This window comes from Macrobrachium nipponense, chromosome 17 (genome assembly GCF_015104395.2).
Source record: "Macrobrachium nipponense isolate FS-2020 chromosome 17, ASM1510439v2, whole genome shotgun sequence".
NCBI lineage: Eukaryota > Metazoa > Arthropoda > Malacostraca > Decapoda > Palaemonidae > Macrobrachium > Macrobrachium nipponense.
Genome location: NC_087210.1, coordinates 68,676,615 through 68,704,478, shown reverse-complemented (window position 1 = coordinate 68,704,478; position 27,864 = coordinate 68,676,615). Strand labels below are relative to the sequence as shown.

At 42.9% G+C, this 27,864-nt stretch overlaps 1 protein-coding gene across 2 annotated transcripts in view; it reads left to right on the top strand.

Moving 5' to 3' along the window:
• Positions 1 to 27,864, top strand: part of LOC135196292 (endoplasmic reticulum resident protein 44-like) — an 87,374-nt gene that overhangs the window by 11,695 nt on the left and 47,815 nt on the right. For both annotated transcript variants that reach the window (XM_064222994.1, XM_064222995.1), the window contains exons 2-4: positions 16,544 to 16,616; positions 21,297 to 21,452; positions 21,705 to 21,889. In XM_064222994.1, coding sequence (XP_064079064.1) covers positions 16,544 to 16,616; positions 21,297 to 21,452; positions 21,705 to 21,889 — 414 coding nt within the window. The remainder of the gene's footprint in view (positions 1 to 16,543; positions 16,617 to 21,296; positions 21,453 to 21,704; positions 21,890 to 27,864) is intronic.

The following is a 27,864-nucleotide window of genomic DNA, read 5'->3' as shown; positions in this document are numbered from 1 at the left end:
TGGCAGATATATACGATTGATGGCCCTCCCAGCCTCCCCTCAGGAGACAGGTGGAAGAAAAATTATGACTGGAAAGGGGGATTGGTTCATACACCTGCCACCCAGCGGCGGTGGGGTAGATCACCTGACCTACCTGTCGCATTTTGCCGCGTTTTGAATTCTGTCGTGACGTCAGAGACGTAAGCTAAGTATATATCTGCCAAGTAAGTATGTACAAAACTTTATTGTAAAATAACAATATCATTTTTACCTTGTGACCTGTATTTTTCACCATCCTTACAAGGTGCAATCCATTAATTTTTGGTTTGCCACCATTCAGAACCCCCTAGCATTTTTCACCATTCCACTAGATATGCAATCCATTAATTTCTTGTTTTGTTCATGCCACTTACCTGACAGATATATATATAGCTGTATTTTCTGACGTCCGACAGAAATTTCAAAACTCGCGGCCAGGTGGTAGTACCCATTCCCGCCGCTGGGAGGCGGATATCAGGAACCATTCCCATTTTCTATTCATATTTTTTCTGTCGCCGGTCGGTAAACAACTGTTTACAGACCTCTGCTCAGGATTTTTTGGAATTTGACTCGCTTTTAAGTATCTGATTGATTTTTTTGGTATTGAATTGGATTGTTGAATTGGCATGCGCGATAGTGGACCGTTTTTTGATTTTGGATTGACTTTTCTATATAAGATATGTCTGGATCAAGTGCTGTGAGTTTCAGAGTGTGTGTGAGGGTTGATTGTAAGGTGAGGCTACCGAAAGCATCGGTAGACCCCCACACAGTATGTATGAGTTGTAGGGGGCTTAATTGTTTGATTGTTTGATTGAGAAATTGACCGATGATGAGTGGAGAGTATATGAGTCCTATCGCCTTAAATTGGAGCGCGATAGGATCAGGAGGTCTTCCTCCAGGAGTGGTTCTACCAAAGGTAAGGCTAACATCTCTCCTACATTAACACCTGTAGTGTTTACAACCCCTAAACCTGTGTTGCCTTCGGGCTCTGATTCTGTGTCGGGAGAAGCGAATGCTCTCTCTCTGATTTTGGAGTCTCTTCGCACTCTGGAGACCAAAGTGAAAGCCTTAGAAACTGGCTCGGTGCAAGTGTGTGATCGTGCCCCCAGTGTTGTGGAGGGGGCGTCAGATCGGCCCCATAATGCCTCTAGGCCTAGACCTCTATCAGACTCCCAAGACCCAGGGAGTAGGTATGTCGAAAGCCGCAAGAGGGTTACGGGGGCTTCCCACCGATCTGGCGTCCCTTCGGCAGGCCTTGTAGCAAAGTCCCAGGCTGCCAAGGAGCGCGCACGAGCGCGCGTCCTGAAAGAGTGCTTTTCGTCCTCCGAAGCGTCCTCCCCGCGCAAGGGGTGGAGCGCTCGGAGAGACTCTCGTCCTTTGAAAAGGACGTTTCGTGCGGAGGACGCTTCACGTCCTGTTTCGCCACTTTCGTCGGAGGACGCGTATGATGCTTTCCCGCCTCAGAAAAGAGGTAAGATCTCATCCGATGAGGACGCTGGGTTGCGTGCACAGGCGCGTATACCTGAGAAGCAGGTAGCTGTACCTGTGAGAAGGAAGGAGGCGTCCCCTCGCCCCTCGTCTTCTCACAGGATCAGTCCTGCTTCCTCTGTTCATTCTTCCCCGACGAAGAACATTCTTTTGTCCCTTCAGGACCAGCTATCCTCGCTTATGGCTCAGAGGACTCGCCCAGCAGCAGTCGAGCCTAAGCGGAGGAAGGACCTTAGACTGCCTGTCAAGAGGACTAAGCAGTCTCCTTCTCCTTCACCTACTTCGTCTCGTTCGCCGATCGCTTCTCCTTCGGCGATTCGCCGATCTCGTTCGTCCTCTAGAAGGACGTTACGTCAGGACGCTTTTGAGGAGGACGCTCTGTACGACGTTCGACAGGACGCTCATCAGGACGCTAGGCAGGACGCTAGGCGGGACGCTTGGCAGGACGTTCGGCAGGACGTTCGGCAGGACGTTCGGCAGGACGCTCGTCAGGACGCTCGTCAGGACGCTAGGCAGAACGTTCGTCAGGACGCTCGCCAGGACGCTCGCCAGGACGCTCGCCAGGACGCTCGCAGGACGCTTGGCAGGAAGCTCGCCAGGACGTTCAGGGCTCCTTTCAAGACGTTTTTGGGGATTCCGACCAAGAAGTCGTACCCCCAGACGCTAGTTTACGCGCACAGGCACGTATTCCGGCGATAAGGTCTTCCCTTTCGTTTGAGAAACGTAAGGACGCTTCTCTGGCAAGTGAGACTGCTGCGGATGGCGCTAAGGACGCTTGTCCTCGTCAGGACGCTCTACCTTCATCGAGTAGTAAGCGTCATAGAGAAGACAGCCGAAATAAGGCTGCCTCTAGCAAGGATAGGGGTCTTTGATCAAGCCAAGACCCGACATTAGGACGCCCTCTCCGGACAGACGGTCTCCTCTTCCGTTTAGAGAAGAAGGAGAGCTAAGTAGTTCGGCTGAATCGGTTGAAGAGGAACCTTCTGCAGCCCCGTCAATCTCGGACTATAAAGTCCTCGTGCGACTCTTGCGTTCTTCTTTCGAAGACAAGTTTCAGCCCGCAGCTCCCAAGTCTCCTCCTTCGCAGTTTTCTTCATCTAAAACTGGAAAAACCCCGGAGTTTGTAGAGATGAAAACTTCTCTCTCCACGAAACGTGCCTTTAAGAAACTCCAAGATTGGATGGTACGAAGGAGAGATCAAGGCAAGACGACCTTCGCCTTGCCTCCAGCTAGACTTAGCGGAAAAGGGGGCATTTGGTATAGAACCAAAGATGAAGTAGGAGTTCGTATCCCTTCTTCGGCTCAAGGAGATTTCTCCAGCCTAGTGGATTTGCAGAGGAGTCGCTTTTTACCCTCTGCTAAGGTAACCTGGACCTCTTCGGAGACTGACCATCATTTGAAGGGTCTGCTCAGGACGCTGGAAGTGTTCAACTTCCTTGACTGGTGTTTGGGAGTTCTGGATCTGCAAGCGAGAAGCCCAGAATCTCTCAGTCTGGGGGAGCTGTCCAGCGTGTTAGCATGTATGGACAAAGCCGTCAGGGATGGTTCGGAGGAGATCGTATCTCATTTTGGAACGGCTTTATTAAAAAAGAGAGCTTTGCTGTGCAACTTCACAGCTCTTTCGGTGACTCCAGCTCAGAAAGCGGATTTGCTGTTTTCGCCTCTTTCGAACCATCTCTTCCCCCAGACTTTAGTAAAGGACCTGACGAACAGCTTGCAAGAGAAGGCAACTCAGGACCTTTTGGCCCAGTCTACAAGACGGTCAGCCGTACCTTCAACCTCTTCAGCTGCGGTTCGACCGCCGAAGAAAGTTAAGCCCTTTCGTGGGGCTCCCCCCTCGAGAGCAGCTCCTCGAGGGAGAGGGTTTTCACGAGGAAGAGCTTCCTTTAAGCCAAAGCCTTCCAAGTGAGAAGCATGTCCTTCAGACACCAGTCCGGAGCCAGACTGAAGTTTTTTGCGGGAGCGTGGAGAGAGAGAGACACGGACTCTTGGTCCCTCAAGATCGTGGAGCAGGGGTACAGGATCCCCTTTTTAGATCTTCCTCCTCTTTCTACGACTCCCAGAGACCTTTCTCCATCCTATCAGGGAGAAAAGAAGAAAGTATTGTTCGATCTCCTTCAGCAGATGATCGACAAAAGAGCGGTGGAACAAGTCGCGGACCTGGGGTCTCCAGGTTTTTACAACAGAATCTTCCTAGTACCGAAGCAGTCGTCAGGTTGGCGTCCAGTTCTAGATGTAAGCAGGCTCAATCTTTTCGTGGAAAAGACCAAATTCACGATGGAGACGCCTCATTCTGTTCTGGGAGCCTTGAGACCGGGCGACTGGATGGTGTCCTTAGACTTGCAGGACGCGTACTTTCACATCCCGATCCACCCTCTTTCAAGAAAGTATCTAAGGTTTGTCTTAAACAAAAAAGTATGGCAGTTCAGAGCTATGTGTTTCGGACTGACCACGGCTCCGATGGTGTTCACAGTAGTGATGAAGAACGTAGCGAGGTGGCTACACTCTTCGGGAATAAGAGTTTCCCTGTACCTCGACGACTGGCTGATCAGAGCGTCGTCGAGAGAGAAGTGTCTGAAGGACTTGCAGTTCACTTTGGCCCTAGCGAAGTCCCTGGGACTTCTGGTCAACAATCGAAAAGTCGCATCTGACCCCAACACAGTCCATCGTGGTATCTGGGGATTCAGATGGATTCAGTGGCTTTTCGAGCGTTTCCGTCCCAGGAACGTCAGCGGCTAGGCTTAGAAAAGATCTCAGCCTTTCTAAGGAAAGAGACTTGCTCGGCGAGGGAATGGATGAGTCTGCTGGGGACCATTTCCTCGCTAGAAAGGTTTGTTTCCTTGGGAAGACTGCACATCAGGCCTCTCCAATTTTTCCTTGCGGACGAGTGGAAGGCCAAGGACGATCTCAATGCCATATTGAGAATATCGCTTCCGATCAAGAACCATCTAAGATGGTGGTTGGACCCTCAGAAGCTTCAGGAGGGCGTGTCCCTAAGTCTTCTGAGCCCCGACCTAGTGTTGTTTTCAGACGCTTCCATCACGGGATGGGGAGCAACACTAGGAGGGAAGGAAGTGTCAGGCTCCTGGAGAGGGGAACAGGTAGCCTGGCATATAAATGTCAAAGAACTGGCAGCAGTATTTCTGTCACTGCAGTTCTTCGAAAGGAGTTTGGAGAACAAGATTGTTCAAATAAACTCGGACAATACCACAGCACTCGCTTATTTAAAAAACCAGGGAGGAACACCTCCCAGAACGTGTTTTCCCTAGCGAGAGAGATTCTGCTGTGGGCAAGAGAAGAAATGTGACTATCCGGACGAGATTCATTGCAGGAGTGCAAAACGTCAGGGCAGACCTTCTCAGTCGTCGGGAACAAGTCCTACCGACGGAATGGGCCCCTGAACGACGAAGACGTTGTCGAGACCTGTGGACGTTGTGGGGACGTCCACTGGTCGACTTATTCGCGACGTCAAGGACCAAGAGACTTCCTCTTTACTGCTCCCCGGTCCTGGATCCAGAAGCAATCGCGGTAGACGCTTTGCTTTGGAATTGGACGGGCCTAGACTTGTACGCCTTCCCACCATTCAAGATTCTGGGGGAAGTCATGAGGAAGTTTGCGGCCTCGGAAGGGACGAGGTTAACCCTGATCGCTCCGATGTGGCCAGCGAGAGAATGGTTCACAGAGGTCATGTCTTTCCTTGTAGACTTTCCAAGGACATTACCCTGGATGGAAAGATCTACTCAAACAGCCTCACTTCGAAAGGTTTCACCAAAACCTCTCCGCTCTGGGTCTGACTGCGTTCAGACTATCGAAAAGTTGGCCAGAGCGAGAGGTTTTTCGAAAGCAGCTGCGAGAGCAATCGCACATGCGAGACGTGCTTCCACAAGAGCTGTTTACCAATCGAAGTGGGCTTCCTTCAGGGCTTGGTGTAAAAAGGAAGGAGTTTCCTCTTCCTCGACCTCTGTGAACCAAATAGCTGATTTTCTGCTCTTTCTCAGGAATGTGCAGAAATTAGCGGTCCCTACCATCAAGGGATATAAAAGCATGTTGTCAGCGGTTTTTAGGCACAGAGGCCTCGACCTGTCTGACAACAAGGACATTCATGACCTTTTAAAGTCTTTCGAGACCTCGAAGGTTCTCAAATGAGACCTCCATCATGGAACCTGGACGTAGTCCTTAAATTCCTTATGTCAAGCCCTTTCGAACCGCTTCAGGCAGCGTCTCTTCGAAACCTGACAAGGAAGGCTCTTTTCCTAACTTCTCTTGCGACGGCTAAGAGAGTTAGTGAAATTCAAGCGTTTAGCAAGTTAATGGGATTCAAAGGGGACAATGCTGTCTGCTCGTTGAACCCAACTTTCTTGGCGAAGAATGAAAATCCTTCGAACCCTTGGCCGAAGACTTTCGAGATCAAGGGTATGTCAAGTCTGGTGGGCCAAGAACCAGAGAGAGTCCTGTGCCTGGTCAGGGCTCTCAAGTTCTACGTGCATAGAACGAAAGAGGTAAGAGGTCCCTCAGGTAATCTCTGGTGCTCTGTGAAGAGACCAGAGTTACCTTTATCGAAGAATGCGGTTGCTTTCTTTCTAAGGGACATCATTCGGGAGGCTCATTCATCTTTCCAGAAGACTGATTTGAGCCTCTTCCGAGTAAAAGCGCACGAAGTTCGAGCCGTCGCTACCTCTCTTGCCTTCCAAAAGAATATGTCAATCAAGGACATCCTTGATTGCACCTTTTGGAGGAGTAACTCCGTCTTCGCCTCACATTACTTAAGGGATGTGAGAACGATTTATGACGATTGTAATGCACTGGGGCCATACGTTTCTGCGGACACAGTATTGGGGTCCGGAAGTAGCTCTTTCCCTATCCCTTAGTTAGGATTAGGTTAGGCTGTTGTGTTTTTAGGTTGTGGTGAGTCTCATGTGAAGATCTCCCATCCTTTAGTTAGTTTAAGGGGTTTTTTGTGAATAGTTGGTCAGGTGGTGGTCAGTTGCTTCGTTGCCCTCATTTGTATGGCCTCGATGGTCTTGTCACGTTGAGGTCTCGCACCCGTTGACAGATCATCCAGAGCGCACCAGCACTACAGGTCTCCACCTGGCTGGCAACTCTGTTTTTAGCAAAAGCAGCCTTACGTGACAGTAATCACATAGTCTACTTTGCAAACAGGTAAGGAACCAAGATGTATATCATCTACTTAATTTAAGTTTCCTAAAAAATCCTATTCTGTCTCTTCCCACCATCCGAAGGTGGGATTCAGCTATATATATATCTGTCAGGTAAGTGGCATGAACAAAATGTTATTGTTATTATACAATTAAGTTTGTTCATACTTACCTGGCAGATATATATAATTAAAGTGCCCGCCCTCCTCCCCTCAGGAGACAGAGGCATTAATAAAAATATGAATAGAAAATGGGAATGGTTCCTGATATCCGCCTCCCAGCGGCGGGAATGGGTACTACCACCTGGCCGCCCACTGCGTGTGCCGCGAGTTTTGAATTTTATGCATGACACTTACCTGGCAGGTATATATATAGCTGTATTTTCTGAAGTCCGACAGAATTTAAAAAAACTTCCGACACACGCAGTGGTCGGCCAGGTGGTTAGTACCCATTCCCGCCGCTGGGAGGCGGGTATCAGGAACCATTCCCATTTTCTATTCATAAATTTTCTGTCGCCGGTACTGAAAACACCTGTTTTCAGTACTTCCGGCTTAGGATTTTGGAAACTTCATTTGCCGCTAAGTATCCTAATTGTCTTTTAATTTATTTACTTGGATTTGTGGCTAGGCATACGCTATCTTAAATTGATTTGAATTTGATTCATTTTTGCATAAGATATCTGAATCTAGTTAGGCTAGTTTCAGAGGGTGTTGTCTGCAAAGATAGGGTGTGGCTACCGAAAGCTTCGGTAGTTCCGCACTTGGGGGGCGCAATTAATCAGTAAACATGTCTATTTCCGTAAGGAAAAAGTATGATTCGTATTGTACGCAATTAATCAGTAAACGTGTCTAATCCGTAAGGAAAAAGTTTGTTTAGTATGTACGCAATTAATCAATTACGAAAGTCAGGGTAGTGATACTGCTAACCTTCCGGAAGACTTTATTTTGCCTAACGCTGTAGTATGGCCTACGGGTTATGACTATGTCTGCGAGAGGTGATCGCTCTCCTTCATTGTTGTGAAGAGTTCTACTTCTGTTTTTGTTACGCCTAACCCTGTAATGTTGCCTTCGGGCCCTAAAACAGTGTCTGTAGAGGTTATTGCCCTTTCTCTTATACTATTTCGATTCGTAACTTAGAATCGAAAGTGCTTGCTTTAGAGAGCAATAGTGAAGTGGCTAAGTGCAGTGACAGTGCCCCTTGTGTAGTGGAGGGTGCGTCAGATCGGCCTTATAACGCCTCTAGGTCTAGACCTCTGTCGAACTCCCAGAACCAAGGGAGAGGGCATGTCGAAAGCCGAAGGAGGGTTACAGGGAACCCCACCGATCTGGCGTGCCTTCGGCAGTTTCTGATGAAAATCCCCAGACTGCCAAAGTGCGTGCACATGCACGAATCCTGAAGGATTGCTTCTCGTCCTCCAAGGCGTCCTCCCCGCACAAGGGTTGGAGCTCTCGGAAGGACTCGCGCCCTCTAAGAAGCTTTATAGAAGAGGACGCTTCACGTCCCTTCTCCCTCGTTATGTGTTTCAGTGAGAAGTAAGAAGGCGAAAGTTGCCTGATCACGTGTACTTCTTTCCACCAAGAAATAGGAAAAAGAAGGCTGTTTCTCTCGTTTGTTTTGACGCCTGTCAGGAGCGTGACGCTTTTCTGCACGCTTATTTGGACGATCGGCTTGAACAGGACGCTCGGATGGACGCACTCACCAGTGGACGCCGAGCGTCCTCGCCAGTGGCCACCGAGCGCGCACCAGGACGCCGAGCGTCCTCGCCAGTGGACGCCGAGCGCGCACCAGGACGCCGAGCGTCCTCGCCAGTGGACGCCGAGCGTCCTCGCCAGTGGACGCCGAGCGCGCACCAGAATGTTTCTGTTGAACTCTTCAAGCTCTTGTTTAAGATTTGAGCCTCAAGAAAGTGAACAGAACTTCGTCTTCGAAACCCAGCAAGACCTCGGGTTTCGTGAATTCAAGAGGTCTCTGTCAATATTATATTGCTTTTCGCAAAGGTGGATGGAGTTAAGGAAAGCTCAAGGGAAGATCTCGTTTTCTCTACCTCAGTCAAGACTTTGAGATAAGACAGTTACGGGTTATGTAAAGGCTCGACGTCCTGAACGTCAGGATTTTCGGCAACGTTCAGTAGGATTCTTGCAAAGGCACTCATCAAAAGGACGCTCTTCAGGAAAGCGCAAGACAGGACTTCCTTTGCCATACTGCCAATAAATTTAAAGCTTTTTAGACCATCTGAAAGGGTTTTTCAGATGATAGATTTTGTTAGTTTCTAGTAGAGACTTCCATGCCGATTGAGCATCGTCGTTCTACCTACCGTAAGCCCAGTCTCTTAACAGGATTCTTGTCCCTTCCTTGTTTGAGACGGGAATCGAAATAAAAGGCTCGACTTCCTGGATTACGTTTTGTCAATTCAGTGACTTTCCCCCATTGACATTATACTTTCGTTTTGTCAAGTAAGTGGGTCTCCCCTCATTGACAAAATATCTCTCTGTACCGTTAATGGGTTAGTTCTCATTGACAAACATCTCATTAACTTGATATTGCGTAAGCGAATAAGGACAAGGTTCGGAAGAGCTCTCCTTCCTCATTCGCAGACTCGTACAAGAAATAGACTGGTAGACTACATCAATGAACGCTTATGTCCAGTATCTTAAGAAGCTTGAGCTGTCTGCTTCGATTCTCTTAAGTTTTGTTCATGAAACTTGCCTGTCAGATATGTATGTAGCTATATTTCCGAATTCAGCTATATATATGTCTGCCAGGTAAGTATGAACAAACTTTATTGTGATATAATAAAAATTTTTTGCCTTGCGTTTTTTTTACTACTGGTTGGTTCAAGTCATACACGCTTGCTGTAGTTACCTCTTCGGATGGCAACCGAGAGGTCTATTGTCTACTATTTTAAGGACATTTAATCGTCACTCCCTGCAGCCTTCCAGGAGTTTCCGATTTATCTTTTACCGTTGTATGGTAGTGTTCTGACGACACAAACGCATCTATATATTTAGCGTTTTCTGTTTCGCTTAAATATACCAGCTTGAGAGTCTCTTTTTGTTCAAAAATAACGGACCTATTTCTTCGTAGAATAGGTAGCTGGCAACCCAGACATAAAGTTAAGAGACGACGTTCGTAAGCTGCTGGCTGCTGCTGTGTCTGACTGTCCAAGTTCCAACCGAGCCAGTAACAGATCGTGCGCGGTCATGCACGGTAGGTTACGTCTCTCTCTCCTGCGGGATTGACTGACTAACCGTATCTCTGTGCTGGCGGTTACGTCTCTCCTGCGGGATTGACTGACTAACTGTATCTCTGTCCTACAATCACGGACTTTAGCCTAAGATTGAGGGGATTTCTTACGTGAATGAATAAACGTTGCATTAGTTTTGCCTTACTATGTTCAACAGAGTTATCTCTTAATCCTTTCGGTGCTCGTTACCGCACGGTATAGAACTACGAGTCTACCGCAACATTGCACTTTTATATGCTCTCCTGCTTAGGCAAAGCGCAGCCTTATAGGGAAGTAAGCATACTCGGGGAGGGAATGGATGAGCTTGCGGGGGACCATTTCCTTCCTGAAGAAGTTTGTTTCCCCGAATAGACTGCAATTCAGACCACAGTTTTTTACTACCGGGAAACTGAAATATTATTCAAGATCTAGGAATTATTCTGAACATCTCTCAGTGCGTTATGATAGAAAGAAGGTGCCGGACATCTGGATAGTGTTTCAGATGTCCTGGATCTTAATCTGAAAGAAGTAAATGCAATTCGGTCGTCCCTCCAGTCCTCGAAACGAGTTTTTGGAACCAGTGGTCCACATCAACTGATATTCCACAGCTCTCTCATATCTTAAGAAGTATCTTCTCTCGGTCCCTGCTCGAGTTTACGAGAAAGAGCCTATTATAACAACAGGCGTAGAATGTAACGATCATCTAGAGGTTCGTTACAGGATTGCAAAAGTCCGTACGAATCGTCTCGATAGATTACTAACATGCTAGGTATTTTAATTAAGTGGTGTTCTTTTTATGGTTGTCTGAGAGGGTTATTTCCTCTTCAGTATGTGAAGTGTAATGTGTTACGTTAGCTTTGTGTGTGGTTCAGGTGGTCTAACTTATCCTAGCATGAATGCCCCTGGTAAGAGAGGGCTAGGTGGGTTTCCTGTCAACAAATTGGTCACGTCCAGTTGTCAGACCCTTGTTGTTAGCTTTCTCAACAAACAGGTCACATCCTAGTTGAGAGCTACTAAGGTTTAGCAGGCTAAGAGGCAGGACTACGAAGTCAGCTACCTTAGCAGGTAAGGAACTTAAATAATTTAAAAACTTTTTAAAAAATTAGTTAATTTTTGAATTATGACGATATTGCTGTCTGTGACCCACCTCCAAATGTGTCAATCAGCTATATATATACCTGCCAGGTAAGTGTCATGCATAAAAATGATATTGTTATGATACAATAAAGTTTTATGCATACTTACCTGGCAGGTATATAATAATAAATTCCCACCCTCCTCCCCTCAGGAGACAGGGTTCAGAGAAAATCTGAGGAAAACGGGAATAGTTCCAAGTACCAGCGCCACGGGAACGTGGGGGATATCGCCTGAACTACCAGTGGTCTAGCGGTTGCCGAGAGTTTTGAAAATTCTGCCAGTGCGAACAGACAACAGAGAATGTTGTTTAACAGATTTGCATCTGTCAAACAACAAAGACCTTCACGATCATTGAGGTCTGTGGAATCTCGATTCTAGCTCACCATCTACTTTTTGTCTCGCCTGTTTTCTCGGAGTCAGACACTCGTGCGAGATCAGGCGACATATAGTAGCCCTGAGTTTCTTATTGACGAAGTCGATTGCGGACGACGTTGGGTTGCGTTGATACACCCCCAAGGTTTGCTTAGATTGAATCGCCCAGGCAGTCCAGACACTCATCCTTCAGCTAAGAATAGTGCCTTTTGGTCTTCAGGGTACAGCCTTGCTGTCCTTGATTCGTCTGACTGGTCAACTGGTCGTTCACCTGACTTTAGTACAGACTGTGCATTTCCGGATCGAAGCTTTCAATATGGAACTTTGACGTAGTCTGAAGTTCTTGATGTCAAAGCATTCGAACCTCTCCTGCCTGTTAACTTCTTGTATGTGATCAGGAAGGCCTTCTTCTAACCACCCTAGATACGACAAAGAGGGTTAGTGAGATTTTAAGCCATCGTCACAAGTTTTGGCTTTAGAGAACACAAGGAGGTGTGCTCTCTAAGCCTTTCGTTATGGCCTAAGAATGGAAACCCTTTTTGTCCTTGGGCCAGGATCTTGGAAGCAAGGATGGCACAAGTTAGTGGGCAGGAGCCAGAGAGAGTCCTGTGCCCTGTCAGGTCTCTCAAGTTTTATCTACTTAAAATCAAGAAAGTCGAAGTCAGTCGGGCAATCTGCAGTGTTCCGAAAAAGACCAGACTTGCCCATATCGAAGTACACCCTGGTTTTATGGTTTTAGGGTTAAGGAGTTCTTTCAAAAAAAAAAAAAAAAAAAAAAAAAAAAAAAAAAAAAAAAAAAAAAAAAGCTCCTTCATTGTGTTTGCACAAAGATTTGAAATCTTTTTATCTGAATGCTCACGAGGTGAGGGCGCGGCCTCGGAAGCATTTCAACAGAGCATGGCACTCAGCAACATCCTGAGTACCATATTTTAGCGAAGCAACTCTGGGTTCACTTCACACTCCCTGCGAGATGTGAAGATGGCAATATTGAGATCTGCTGCTCGCTAGGGCCATACGTGTCTGCAGACACAATCTTGGGGGCAAGAAGTACTACTCATCCTATCCTGTAGAAAATGGTTAGGAAGAGCTCTTAATTTAGTTGTGGAGTCGCTGACAACGACGACTTCTTAACTCTGAAGCCTTAGTTAACACACATTAACTTTGGCTAGGTTGGTCAGGTGGTGATATATATAATTATATATATATATTTATTTTACTTCTTAGCCCTCATGGTATGGTCAATATGGTCTAGTCACATTGTGGTCACGCCCCAGTTGACAGATCATCTGGAGTGCACCAGCTTTATAGGTCTCTACCTCGCTGGCAACTCTAGTAAAGCAGAAGCAGACTTGGGTGACAGTAATCACGAAGTCGGCTATGCTAACAGGTGGAACCAAGATGTAAATCATCTGCATGCATTTGTGTCCCAAAATCCTTCTATTCTGTCCCTTCCCACCTCCAACGGTGGGGTTCAACTATATATATATATCTGACAGGTAAGTTCATGAGCAAAATGATATTGTTATGATACAATAAAGTTTGTTCATACTTAACTGGCAGATATATATATATTCAAGTACCCACCCACCTCCCCTCAGGGGACAGTGGAAATAAAAATTATGAATAGAAAATGGGAATGGTTCCTGATACCCGCCTCCCAGCGGCGGGAATGGGTACTAACCACCTGGCCGACCACTGCGTGTGTCGGAAGTTTTTTTAAATTCTGTCGGACTTCAGAAAATACAGCTATATATATACCTGCCAGGTAAGTATGCATAAAACTTTATTGTATCATAACAATATCATATTTCTGTCGGACGTCAGAAAATACAGCTATATATATATCTGCCAGGTAAGTATGAACAAACTTAATTGTATAATAACAATAACATTTTCCATCATTGAAAACTTCCATACTTTTCACCACATTCCCCAGTACTTTTTTCCTACTGGTGGCAAGGGAAACACAAAATTAACTTGGTTGCACCAATATTAATGTTTAACAAGGCAAAAACTCTTGATGTAGTCTGAAAAATATAATTTAGATGTCTTAGGCAAAAAATGAACTTACATCTTATATTTACCAAAAGTAGGGTTATGTTCTACAGCAACTTAACCTCTTACAGGCTAAATCTGATGGATTACCACCAAAATTCAAGGAAAATTTTAAGTGTATCATGAGAGTTGATTAGCTTAGTATTTACAAAATGAATACAGTAATTGGTACCTTCCACAATTGATGTCCAGTCTTAGCAAAATTATTATTAATTTCCATTCCCCCCCCTCCCCTACCTTTCCTGTAGTATATTTAGGCTGAAGTTTATCATAAGAGTTTCCAGCTCTGTAGATGGTGAGAAGTGAGGACCGTCAGGTTAATGAGAAGACTGAGATTGGGTGGAGATGAAACATAAGGATAACAAAAGAGAGCATATGTATTCTTATGCCAGGCATCAAAGTACATGGAAAGTCAGGTGAGCAGCAGAAGAGGAAATGTATGCAGATGGACAGCTATGGTAAGAGTTTGTAGAACTCTTAATACCACTGTCTGAGAGGCAAGCTGCTTCCTCACTTCCAACATCTCATCTTGTAGCTTAAAGGTCCCATGGGTTTATGACTTTGTTGTACCATTTTTTAAGGTCTAAGGATCTCTTATCATGTATGTATAAGCCCTTATGCATCTCATGTGGTGCTCTGTAGGCATTATTAAAGGGTGTTTACAGCTACCTTTCATCCCCCAGCTGACCTTTTCCTTAACCTCTGTTCCTACTTCCTGTCTTCAGTCTTGCTGGCCAACCTCTCTAACTACTACTTATTCCAGTTGTGGGAGTTTTCTCCCAGTTCCACCCTCACATCCTTGTACGTACTTCATCTTTATTTTCTTTCTCTTTATCTTGCTCTCCAGCCACTCCACTTTTCACTGTTTTGAGCACTTGGTTTGACAGCCTAAGTTTCATAAAACCAATAAGCCACTAGTAATTATAAAATTGACATCCTCAGATCATCTCAAGATACCAAGTACACTTCAGGTCTACCACTTCAGGAGGTTTTATCTCTTCTTCCATGGACTTTATGCACCTTGCATGCTCCAACTTGAGCTCTTTTTAACTTTTTTGGTGAACAGCTGTCTTTGACCAGAATAATTTCAGCAGCATCCTTCTCATTTTTCTTGTCAAATGCAACTTCATTTTACAGTTTCATTAGTCCTTATGAATTGTTTACAAAGAAGAAATGCTCTTGAAGTCATGGATACATTCAATTTAGAGCATCTGCTGTTTGGGGTTCAACATACAATGGTGGACTATATCCCACATACAAACAATGAAGTTGATCATGTCCATAATGTGGAAATTCCTCGAGTGCAGCTTGATCATCTTAGAACTAGCATTGAGAATATAAACCAAATTGTATCATATGAAGCTGATAGTAGACCTTGAGTATCACAATAATTCTTTGGATTGTGGGCAGGATAAGAGATGGTGTTTGGAGGCAAAAACACCCTGATGGAGATGTTATCTTGTACATATATGTCATGCTGCTGAGGGGCTGTTGAAACTTACCATTCTTGTAGGTATGATTGACATAATTTGTAATCCAAGCCATAGAGTTGGATTCCCAGACAACCCAAAGTTGCCCATGAGATGCAAACAGATGCTTAGCTTTGAATCATGGTCATAACAGTTGGCAACAATTTTTAAAACGCTTTCAGTTTCATTCTGTTGTGATGATGTGATTGACCATCCCTTTTAGGAATTTCATGTTTCATAGGATACAGTTTTTAAATTGTACTGAGGAGGAGTATGCAGGATGTCACATCCTAATTATATAGATTAGAATGTATATTTGGTATAGTCATTCATAATCATTTGCTGTTTGTGGACATTCATTGCTTTCTCTGGCATTTCAGAAGTAGAAGGTCCAGATTTTGGTGCAAAGAACTGTTTCATGTGTACACCATTTCGTGAAGAGACTTTGCACACCATTACATCAACTACTAACATTTTGCTTACTGTCAACCATGTGTAGGTGATAGGTTCTTTTTTCATAATGACCAGTTGTACGTCATTCTTGATTTTTGTATGGGAATTAAAGGGTTATGCTCTGATTGTAAGCCACCCACCTCATGACCCACTAACATGTTGTTGGCCCCATGTAGGATTAGGAATCTTGAATTTCATTTTGATTATCAAACAGAAGCTGCAAAAAACTTGGTTGGGAATACTGTACTATACTTTAAAAAGTATGAAAATAATCAGGGCATCAAATCCAAGGAGAGTCGTCAACAATATCTTCCACCCATTATATTGCCGTAAGGTTAAACGTACTACTTTGCCATCTTGTTGAGAGCAGTCAGATCTGATGACACCCAGGAGGTTGAGAGGGAGAACTGTCATGGTTAATTGGTGGCTCGGACTGAATGGAGGGGTAGCTCCTCTTGAGGATGATGGAGTTGGACATTAGGCAGTGGATGGGGAGGGGATCCAAACACAGACGTTGGAGATGAAATAGTGTCTGGATTTGCATCAGAGAAGGAATTGGACAGAGAAGAATGGGGAACAGGAAGAGGTGTAAAGAATATTGTGAGAGGGGATTAGTTTAGAAAAAACACCCATATTTTAGGTGTTTTTAGATTTTAACATGCATTAATTCATTGTTATCATACTTGATTCATTTTGCCTTTGTAATTTTACCTCCACTTCATTTTTTCAAATAATTTAAGTACATGCTTGTGAAGGGGGGTAATTTTATTGCAGTATGGTTTTTGAAGAGTAATTTCATAAAGGCTTATCACTGCCTCATTAATAGTTTGTCAGTATGTCAGATTTACAAAGGGAGTTAGGTAAGCAGAGAATATGTCAGGTTTATAAGGGAGTTGGATAAGCAGAGAAATGTGCTTTTCAAGGTGACATAAAATACCCTAAAATCATTTGAGTTGATGGGTAACTTTTTACATGCAGAAAAAGGTACCAAACTGTACCTTATTCTGCATGTTAAAAGTTAGGGGTTACTACATGTCACCTTGACAGGCACATATCTCTGTTTACCTGTCTCACTTTGTAAATCTGACAAACTGACATCAGTACCTTTTTAATAGTTCTTCACATGATTTGAAAGTAAACTTATAAGTAACAGCATTACTTGCACTTTTCAGATGGTGCTGCAGTTTACCCAGATTCAAGGAGGTGCTCTACAGCTGGATAATAGTAACTTCGATAATATTATTGGTAAGTGGAGTTTTACCATATTTAGTATTTAAATCTGCTTTTGGAAGACTTCTTGCTGTTTGTGTAAATTTATTTTTATGGCATCGTTAATGATCTGTATTACATGTAAATGCTATGTGTACATGCGCATTTTGTTTTTTGTTCCTACACGGTATACAAACCATCGGTCCTTTACATTAGGAATTACCTTCAGTGAAGCTGGAAACAGCTGCTAGACTTTTATAACAAGGTAGTTCGGTAGTTGAACTACCGCCTGGCTGAGAGAGCTCCTCCCACCTGGGTATATGCATACCACTTGGCTTTCAGCCGCCGTCAGGCTCAGACATGTATCACATCACTCTCTGTTCGATTGTCGCTAGCTTTTCCTTACTTGTGTATCACAGTGAGATCTTCCCTTGTTTTCAGTGTAAAACAATATCTTGAGTGTGTTTGCTGTTGTTTGTGACCAGTTTTCAACACGCAAACCCAAGTGCTTGTGGCCTGGGCTGGGAGGTAAGAAATGTAGTAACTGGCAATCATCTGTGGAGGTTGATCCTCATGCTCTCTGCACTTCTTGCAGAGGGCAGGATTGCAATCCTGAATTTACTTGCAATGAGTGTGTTTTTTAGTCCCCTGTGCAATGGGTTAAGTTTGCGGGGGAGGAAATGATATTGGAGGAAGGGCACCAAGACACTGTCGGAGGGCTACATGTCGTCGTCGTCGAGGCTGAACCGAGTATACCTGGCCTGCCAGATGAGAACCGATTTGGTTGCAGATGAGAATATGAGTGTGGATGACTGGCTCCCTTCTCATCCAAGCCCCATCCTTCTTATCTTCCCTCGTGCAGAGAGCGGTATGGTTGTCACATATTGGAACTGGTTATGATGCAAGTAAGTGACATAGCAGAATATCCATTCGGTTGTTATAGACAAGAGAAACATCCTCTTTACTCTTGCAAGGGGAGGATAGTGGGTCTTGGACAATAAGACAAACCCACGTCTTGTATTTTGCATTACTGTCATTGCCTGTCAGATTTATCTAAGCTTGTTTTCTCCTATGAAACAGTCTTTCCCTCCATGGGAGCAAAGCCCAGATGTCTGGTGAATGATCTCTCTCGGTTCATATACTCCAGCCAGTTCATCAGAGGCACAGTTCATCCCCTTGCTCTTACGACCAATGTTCTAATCAAGGTGAGCGAGCTCCAGTCAGCTCAGGTGACTTATATCAGAATCCTCCCTCCAATTATGTCTTCAAATGCAAAGGACCAACGGTTTGTATACCGTGTAGGAACAAATCACAATTTTGTTGAAGCAAATTGTATTTTTCCTAAATTTACAAACCTGAGGTCCTTTACACATTAGGCCCACCTCATACCACCCCCTTTCAGCTATTCCTGAGCCAAAACAAAGTGGTATGCATATACCCAGGTGGGAGGCGCTCTCCCACCCAATTGGTTGTTCAACTACCGAATTGCCATGCTATGAAAGTCTAGCAGCCATTTCCAGCTTTGCTTAACCCTTAAACGCCGAAGCGGTAAAAAAAAAAATGTCTCCCGCGTGCCGGAGGTGTTTCAGAGTGATGAGCGCGGAAGCGGAAAAAATATTTTTTTCAAAAAATTACAGCGCGCTTAGTTTTCAAGATTAAGAGTTCATTTTTGGCTCCTTTTTTTGTCATTGCCTGAAGTTTAGTATGCAACCATCAGAAATGAAAAAAATTAACTATCATATATAAATAATGCGATATATGATAGCGCAAAAACAAAATTTCATATATAATTGTATTCAAATCGCGCTGTGCGCAAAACGGTTAAAGGTAACAAGTTACTTTTTTTTGTTGTAATGTACACTAAATTGCGATTATTTTGGTATATAACACATTGTAAAACAATAAAAGCAACACAGAGAAAATATTATCACAAAATAATGCATGAATTCGTAACGTGCGGACGTAAACAAATATTTTTTTCAAAAATTCACCATAAATCTAAATATTGTCCTAGAGACTTCCAATTTCTTTCAGAATGAAGACAAATGATTGAATATTACTATACTATAAGAATATTAGCTTACAACTGCATTTTTTGACCATATCTGACAAGTTAAAGTTGACCGAATGTCGAATTTTTTATATATATATTTTTTTATATGCAATTATTTCAAAAATAAGAAAAGCTATAACTTTCAAATATTTTTAGTTTTATTCTACATGAAATTGCGCACATTTTCATATATAAAACTCTATGAAATGCCTAATATGAAACGGAGCAAATATTCCGAGGATGGGACGTACACATTTTGGAGATTTGTGGCGGAGAATCCGCGCGCGGAGGGAAGGAGTTTTTTTTTTTAATTCACCATAAATTTAAATATTGTGCTAGAGACTTCGAATTTGTTTCAAAATGAAGATAAATGACTGAATATTACTAGACTGTAAGAGTTTTATCTTACAATTGCGTTTTTTGACCATTTCGGTAGTCAAAGTTGACCGAACGTGGTTTTTTTTCTATTTATCGTGATTTATATGCAAATATTTCGAAAATGAGAAAAGCTATAACCTTCAATTATTTTTTGTTGTATTCTACATGAAATTGCGCACATTTTCATATATAAAACTTTATGTAACGGCTAATTTAAAATGGTGCAAACATTACCACAATCGCACGTATGATTTTTTCGGAAGAGTTACCGCGCGGACGTAAAGAAAATGTTATTTTTTTCATAAATTCACCATAAATTGAAATATTGTGCTAGAGACTTCCAATTTGTTTCAAAATTAAGGTATATGCTTGAATATTACTAGAATATAAGCGTTTTAGCTTACAATTGCGTTTTTCTACCATTTCGGTAGAGTCAAAGTTGACCGAAGGTTGAAAATTTGTCACTTATCATTTTTTATATGAACATATTTCAAAATTGATAAAAGCTACAACCATGGGTTGCTTTTAGTTGTATTGTGCATGAAATTGCGCACATTTTCATATATAAAACTTTATGTAACGGCTAATTTAAAATGGTGCAAACATTACCACAATCGCATGTATGATTTTTTTCGGAAGTTACCGCGAGGACGTAAGGAAAAAGTTTTTTCATAAATTCACCATAAATCGAAATATTGGGCTAGAGACTTCCAATTAGTTGCAAAATTAAGGTAAACGATTGAATATTACTAAAATATAAGAGTTTTAGCTTACAATTGCGTTTTTCGACCATTTCGGTAGAGTCAAAGTTGACTGAAGGTTGAAATTTTGGCACTTATCGTTATTTATATGAAAATATCTCAAAATTGATAAAAGCTACAATCATGAGTATTTTTTCATTGTGTTCTACATAAAAATGCGCACATTTTCATATATAATACTTCATGTAACGGCTAATTTAAAATGGTACAAAAATTATGTCAAAGTGACGAAATAATTTCCGAGATGTGTCACAGATACTTTTTAGTGCGGCAAGAAAGAAATTCGCGCTTGCGCGCCTGCGTAACGATTGTAAACAAAACAACACCTTGATCCGTGAACTCCCAGCATCCCCCAAGGCGCGTGATTCAAGAGTTTTCGGCTGGTACTAAAAGTATTTTTCCGCGAATTTTTAAAAAAACTTTTGTATGTCAACATAAAATACGTCCAGTCGGCACCCGGGAGACAAAAAATGTCGACGTAAAATACGTCCAGTCTGCGTTTAAGGGTTAAGATAATTCCTAATGTAACGAACCTCAGGTTTGTATAGTTGGGAAAATTACAATTTACTTTAAAAAATTGTGATTTTACAATATTACTTTTGATAAGATACAAGCCACATACTACCATGTTAGAAGGATGCAATCTGAGTATATGTATATTTATGAATGTTATTTTGCCAACAAAGATAAGGAAATATGCCTGAATTTACACCAAGATAAAACTTGCCTATTGTGGTCTTCTTGAAATAAGAACTGATGCATGAACACAATTTGGTTCATCTTCAGCTTGAACAAAATAAGCTCATTATGCTTATGATGTTTAGTAATTTAATGATACATAGTACATATTAAGTATGCTGGAGCTTTTACTCAAGAGAATACACAATACTTAGTTTTGCTGCATTGGAACACATAATAAGTTGCTGTTATTTGATGACTACATCTTTGTTCCTTTTTTTTTTAATCATTTATTAACTGTTTAGTTTCAGTGACACATGAAATTTTTTAATTTGAGTAAATGTTTATGGTAGCTTGATGAGTAATCTTGATTTGTTTGTTACCTTTTATTTTTCCATTGTATAGTATATTAAGATCAAATGCTCAATCCAGTGTGTACAAATTTGTTTGGGATTTGGAACCTTCAAGAAATGGGGTGATTTTATTTTATTAATGTACAGTTGCCCCCTATTATGAACATTAATACAAACAGACAGGGTTGCCAGTTAAAATTGTGTTTGGAGCTCAGGAGTTCAAATTTTGCTCTGCATGCCTATTTTGCCTAGTAAGAATTTTTGCCACACAAGGATGAACAATAACTTGTTCCTTTAACCCTTTCTCTGATTATTCTCGTGATTGCTTACTATGTATTCTTCATACAATCATGAGAAAACTCATTCGCACTTATATCTATCTTCCTGATTTAACTTTTTCTTTTGTAAATTCCCATTCCAAAATTATACTGGGTTTTGTCTCCTGTAGTTTTCCCAGGTACACATCTTTTCTTTTCTTTCTTTTTTTTTACAGGCAACAACGAACTTGTGTTTATAAACTTTTACGCAGATTGGTGCCGATTCAGTAATATATTGGCTCCTACTTGGGATGAAGCTGCTGATAAAATTAAACAGGAGTTTCCCGATGAAGGAAGAGTTGTTATCGGGAAAGTGGACTGTGATGCCCAGTGTATGTATTATATGTCTTGCATATGTAGTATGATAGTTCAGTCATTTTAAGACTGGTACAGGTAGTCTTATGTGAAGGTTATTAAATTTTTGGCATATATTTTTGTGTTCACAGTTTAGAGTAATATATTGACAGCACCAAGTAATATGTACTTTTTTTTATTGACGGCACTAAAAAAAGAAAAACTGTCTAAACTTTGAAAGAGGAAACTTTAATGATATAAGTAGCCACAAGACCCTTTTTTTTTCACAGCGAGTATTGCTTCAAGATTTCACATAACCAAGTACCCTACCTTGAAACTCCTTCATAATGGCCAGGCATCCAAAAGAGAATACAGAGGACAAAGATCAGCAGATGCTTTTGCAAATTTCATCAAAGAGCAGTTAGCTGATCCAGTGAAGCAAATTGAGAACCTGGATGAAGTACAGAACATTGAGGTATAGTATGTGAAGCAAGAATAGAAAAAAAGTTTGAAATTTCTGGTTGTCTTCTTAATGGCTATAGTACTTCAAATCATATAATGTTTATGTGAGAAGTGTTAAATAATTTATTTCTCTCTCTTAGCAACTAGTATTTGGAATTTCTTTTCTACACCTAATTTACAAAGGCTTGGTACAAGCAGAAAAAAGTTATATCTTAGTTGAGCCAGACCACTTAGCTCTCTTAGGGCTGGCCCGAAGGATTAGATTTTTTTTTGATGTGGCTAGGAACCAATTGGTTACTTAGCAACAGGACCTACAGTATATTGTGGGATACGAACCACATTATATTGAGAAATGTATTTTTAATCATCAGAAATAAATTTGTCTGGTTCCTCATTGGCAGCAGCTAGGAGCAAACTTGGACTACCAGATTGATAGGCGGGTACACAACCCACTTGTCCAATGATGAACTATAAACTTTGGCTACATACCTGGGATTTGTTTCTGAAAGATCACTTAGCATTGGTAATTGGTTCCTGTTGTTGTTGTCAGATTGGTTATTTGCCTACAATTCATGTGATGATGCTTGATTACTCATCATAAAATGATCATCACTTAAGCCTCTTATGCCGAAGCAGTAAACAAAAAAATTGTCTCCCGTGTGCCGGAGGTGTTTCAGATGAGCGCGGAAGCGGAAAAAATATTTTTTTCAAAAAATCACAGCGCGATTAGTTTTCAAGATCAATAGTTCATTTTTGGCTCCTTTTTTTTTCATTGGCTGAAGTTTAGTATGCAACCATCAGATGAAAAAAATTATCATTTATCATATATAAATAATGCGATATATGATAGCTCAAAAACGAAATTTCATATATAATTTTTTTCAAATCGCGCTGTGCGCAAAACGGTTAAAGGTAACAAGTTACTTTTTTATTCGTTGTAATGTACACTAAATTGCGATCATTTTGGTATATAACACATTGTAAAACAATAAAAGCAACACAGAGAAAATATTATGACAAAGTAATGCATGAATTCGTAACGCGCGGACGTAAACAAATATTTTTTTCAAAAATTCACCATGAATCTAAATATTGTCCTAGAGACTTCCAATTTCTTTCAAAATGAAGAGAAATGATTGAATATTACTATACTTAAGAGTATTAGCTTACAATTGCAGTTTTCGATCATATCTGACGAGTTAAAATTGACCGAATGTCGAATTTTTTTATATATATTTTTTTTATATGCAATTATTTCAAAAATAAGAAAAGCTACAACCTTCAAATATTTTTCATTTTCTACAGAAAATTGGGCACATTTTCATATATAAAACACTATGAAATGCCTAATATGAAACGGAGCAAATATTCCGAGAATGGGACGTACGCACTTCGGAGATTTGTGGCGGAGAATCCGCGCGCGGAGGGAAGGAAAGATTTTTTTTTTTAATTCACCATAAATCTAAATATTTTGCTAGAGACTTTGAATTTGTTTCAAGATGAAGATAAATGACTGAATATTACTAGACTGTAAGAGTTTTAGCTTACAATTGCGTTTTTCGACCATTTCGGTAGTCAAAGTTGACCGAACGTGGTTTTTTTCTATTTATCGTGATTTATATGCAAATATTTCAAAAATGAGAAAAGCTACAACCTTCAATTATTTTTAGTTGTATTCTACATGAAATTGCGCACATATTGATATTACGTAACGGCTAATTTAAAATGGTGCAAACATTACCACAATCGCACGTATGATTTTTTCGGAAGAGTTACCGCACGGACGTAAAGAAAATGTTATTTTCATACATTCAACTTACCTGTCAGATATATACATAGCTATCGACTCCGTCGTCCCCGACAGAAATTCAAATTTCGCGGCACTCGCTACAGGTAGGTCAGGTGATCTACCGCCCTGCTCTGGGTGGCAGGACTAAGAACCATTCCCGTTTTCTAATCAGATTCTCTCTGTCGCCGGTAGTATCAACATTGTTGTTACTTCCTCCTGACTGGAATTCTTTTTTCACAACGCTTTTGATCATCTTTCGACTGATTTTTGGTGACGTACTTGGATCGTTGTTTGGCATTCGCTATCGTGGACTGTTTTTTGGACTTCGCTTTGGATTTTCGTGAATATGTCTGATTCTAGTGTTAGCTTCAGAGTGTGTGTGAATGAGGGCTGTAAGGTGAAGATTCCGAAAGCTTCGGTAGATCCTCACACTACATGCAGTGGTTGTAGAAGGGTTGAATGCTCAGTTGAGAATACGTGTAACGAGTGTGAGAAATTGAGTGCGCAAGAATGGAAGAATCTGACTTCTTACTTGAAGAAGTTAGAGAAAGATAGAGAGAGGAAGGCGGCTTACAAAAGCCAGAAAATGTCTAGTAGTTCTGTAGCTGCTTCTTCTTCTCATAATTATGCCCATTCTATTTCAGCCCGTTCACAAGTTAATCCCTCTGATTCTACCTCGGAAATGGCGGAACTCAGAGCTTCCCTTCAAAAAATGCAAGAAAAAATGGAAGCATTGGAAGGTAAGAGAAGTGAATGTGGTTTTTCGAGTGATGTTAGTGTCCCCAATGTAGTGGAGGGGGCGTCTGGTCGTCTCTGCGACGCTCCCAGGTCTAGACCTCTTCCAAGCTCCCTGGCCCAGAGGAGAAGGAAAGTCTAAAGCCTTACGGGGGTCGTGGAGAATCCCCAACGATCAGGCGTCCCTTCGGCAGAATCTTATACATCTCAGACTGCCAGGGACAGCTATAGGAAAAGCGTCCTTCGTGAGTGCTTTTCATCATCTAGTTCGCCTTTTCCATCGAGAAGAGGATGGAAAGGAATCGAAGCTTTCACGTCCGCTGAAGAGGAATTGGAAAGAACCTGAGCTCAATTCTAGCCCCGAGCGCTTCTCTGAAGAGGATGCGCCTTCGGTAATGAAGAAGGCTAGAAAGGAGTTAGATCCTTGGAATGTAAAAGACTCTTGAGCGCCTTCCAGATCTCCTTCTCCTGATTCGAATGAGCCTTCGACCAGGAAAATTTTGATGAATGTGCAGGAGCAATTAGCGTCTTTGGTAGGAGTACTTTCTAAAGAGCCTACTCGTAAAAAGGATGACAGGCTTCCGATTAAGAGATCCAAATACCGATCTCCTGTCGGGCGCGACGAACCCTCCAGGGGAGTTGTCGCACAGGCGGCCATCTCTGGGGGGAGCGGTGCGTTAGGCAGGCGAGACGTGGGAAAGGAAGTAACTCCTGCCAAGCGTCTGGCGCCAACTAGGAGCCAGGCGCCAAGTAGGCGCAAAGAGCCTGACTTTACTGTAGATCGTTCTAGGCCCAAATCTTCATCCAAGCAACAAGAGCCAACTGGAGAAGAGAGAACTCCTGATAGGAGTAAAGCGCCCGCTAAGCGCAATATACTTGCCATTCGAAAAGCGCATTCCATGAGCGATACTCCTACCAAGCCACAGGAGTATTCGGAGCTAGATGCGCCTTACATAGGTCAGGAGTATTCGGGAAGAGATACTCCTGCCAGGCGCCTGGAGTACTCTGACCTCGATACTCCTCCCAGGCGCCAGGAGTATTCTAGACTTTTTACTCCTACCAGGCGCCAGGAGTATTCGAAGCGCGATGTGCCTACCAAGCGCCAGGAGTATTCTGAGCTTAATACTCCTAACAGGCGCCAGGAGTATTGGGAGCGAGATGCGCCTACCAGACGTCAGGAGTATTCGAAGAGTGTTACGACTGTCAGGCGCCAGGAGTATTCCAAACAGGATACTCCTACCAGGCTCCAGGAGTATTCTCAGCGAGATACTCCTGCTAAACGCTAGGCGCATTCTCCTCATGAAGAGCTTAATATCCGACAGGAGTCTAACAGGCGTAAAACAGTTACACATGACTCGCCTAATGATAAACGTAAGGAGAGAGTTACTCCTAGCCCCTCTCCTAATGGAAGTGCTTCTTCTTCGGAAAGGAAGAAATCAAGAGAGGAAACAGAGGAGGGAAGGGAGCCTTCTCCTTCCGAGCCTATTAATTTAGATGACGTCTCGGAGGACGAAGTTACTAACAGAGAAGGACTTTCGAATTACAAAGTTCTTTCTGCTCTTCTCTTAGAAGAATATGGAGATGCATTGACTCCAGCCGCTCCTCCTTCTCCGCGCTCTCTATTTTCAAGTACGAAGGCGCACAAGTCTTCATCTTTCCTGAAAATGAAGCCGGCCATATCCATGAAAAGGGCCTTACAATCTCTTGACTCCTGGATCAAGACAAAGAAGGAGTTAGGAAGGACGATCTTTTGCATGCCTCCCGCTAAACTAAGGGGTAGGAGAGGCGTATGGTATGAAACAGGAGAAAATATGGGATTTTCTCTGCCCGTTTCAGCTGAATCGGACTTCTCCAGTCTCGTAGACTCGTCGAGGAGACATGCCTTAAATTCAGCGAAAGCAACATGGGGTCTTTCGGAAATGGACCATCTCCTCAAGGGACTGTTTCATACCTTAAAAGTATTTAACTTCCTAGATTGGTCCCTTGGGGTTATTGCTAAGAAGTCCCATGAAAAAGAACAACTAAACCCTATACCTGGACGACTGGCTCATCAGGCCAGGTCTCAAAAGCAGTGTCTGGAGGACCTGTCAACAATCCTGGAATTGACAAAGACATTAGGATTAATCGTGAACCTTGAGAAATCTCAGATGGTCCCCAGCCAGAACGTAGTCTATCTGGGGATTCAGTTGGATTCTCGGGGTTTTCAAGTATTTCCTTCTCAAGAGAGAGTAAGGAAAGGCTGTGCCACAGTATTGAACTTCTTAGAGAAAGAGTGTACTTCAGCGAGGGAATGGTTGAGCCTTCTGGGGACCCTTTCCTCGCTCGAACAGTTCTTTCCTCTAGGAAGACTACATCTCCGTCCGCTTCAGTTCTTCCTGAGAAGCAGTTGGAGTTGGAAGACAGGACAGCTCTCGGACACGTTTCCAATCTCATTAGAAGTAAAGCAACAATTAAGGTGGTGGTTGACCCCCTTAGAAGAAAACAAAGGAGTATCCTTAGAAGTACGGAACCCAAACCTGACATTGTTCTCAGACGCGTCGGAGACAGGTTAGGGTGCGACTTTAGGGTCCAAAGAAGTGTCAGGCACCTGGTCGGAAGAGCAGGTGTCATGGCACATAAATTGCAAGGAGCTCTTTGCGATTCACCTCGCGCTAAGGAGCTTCGAGCAGATAGTCAGAGACAAAGTAATACAGATAAACTCCGACAATACGACCGCTCTGGCTTGTGTCAAGAAACAAGGAGGAACTCACTCTCTCGCCCTATACGAACTGGCAAGAGATCTGCTGATTTGGGCAAATCCAAGGAACGTGGTTCTTCTAACGAGATTTGTTCAAGGGGAGAGGAACGTGAGAGCGGACAGACTGAGCAGGAGGTTCCAGGTCCTTCCTACAGAATGGACCCTCCACTCGGAAGTCTGTCAGACCCTTTGGTATCTTTGGGGAAACGCAGATAGATCTATTTGCCACGTTTCTCTCCAAAAGGATAGATACATTTTGCGCCCTGGTAGAAGATCCCAGGGCTTATGCAATAGACGCCTTTCTCCTGGACTGGTCAGGGCTAGACGTGTACGCTTTTCCCCCATTCAAGATTCTGGGGGAAGTAGTCAGAAAGTTTGTGGCCTCGAAGGGAACCAGAATGACTGATAGCCCCATATTGGCCATCCCGAATTTGGTTCACGGAGGTGATGGAGTGGACAGTGGACTTCCCCAGATCTCTTCCAAACAGGATAGATCTGCTCAAACAACCCCACTTCGAGAGGTACCATCAAAATCTACCCGCTCTTGCTCTGACTGCCTTTCGACTATCGAAAGACTTGTCAGAGCGAGAGGGTTTTCTCGCAAGGCGGCAAGCGCAATTGCTAGAGCCCGCAGATCATCTACTAGGCAAGTGCACCAATCGAAGTGGGAAGTTTTCAGAAACTGGTGCAGGTCGAAGAAGCTGTCCTCTTCCAATACCTCTGTAAC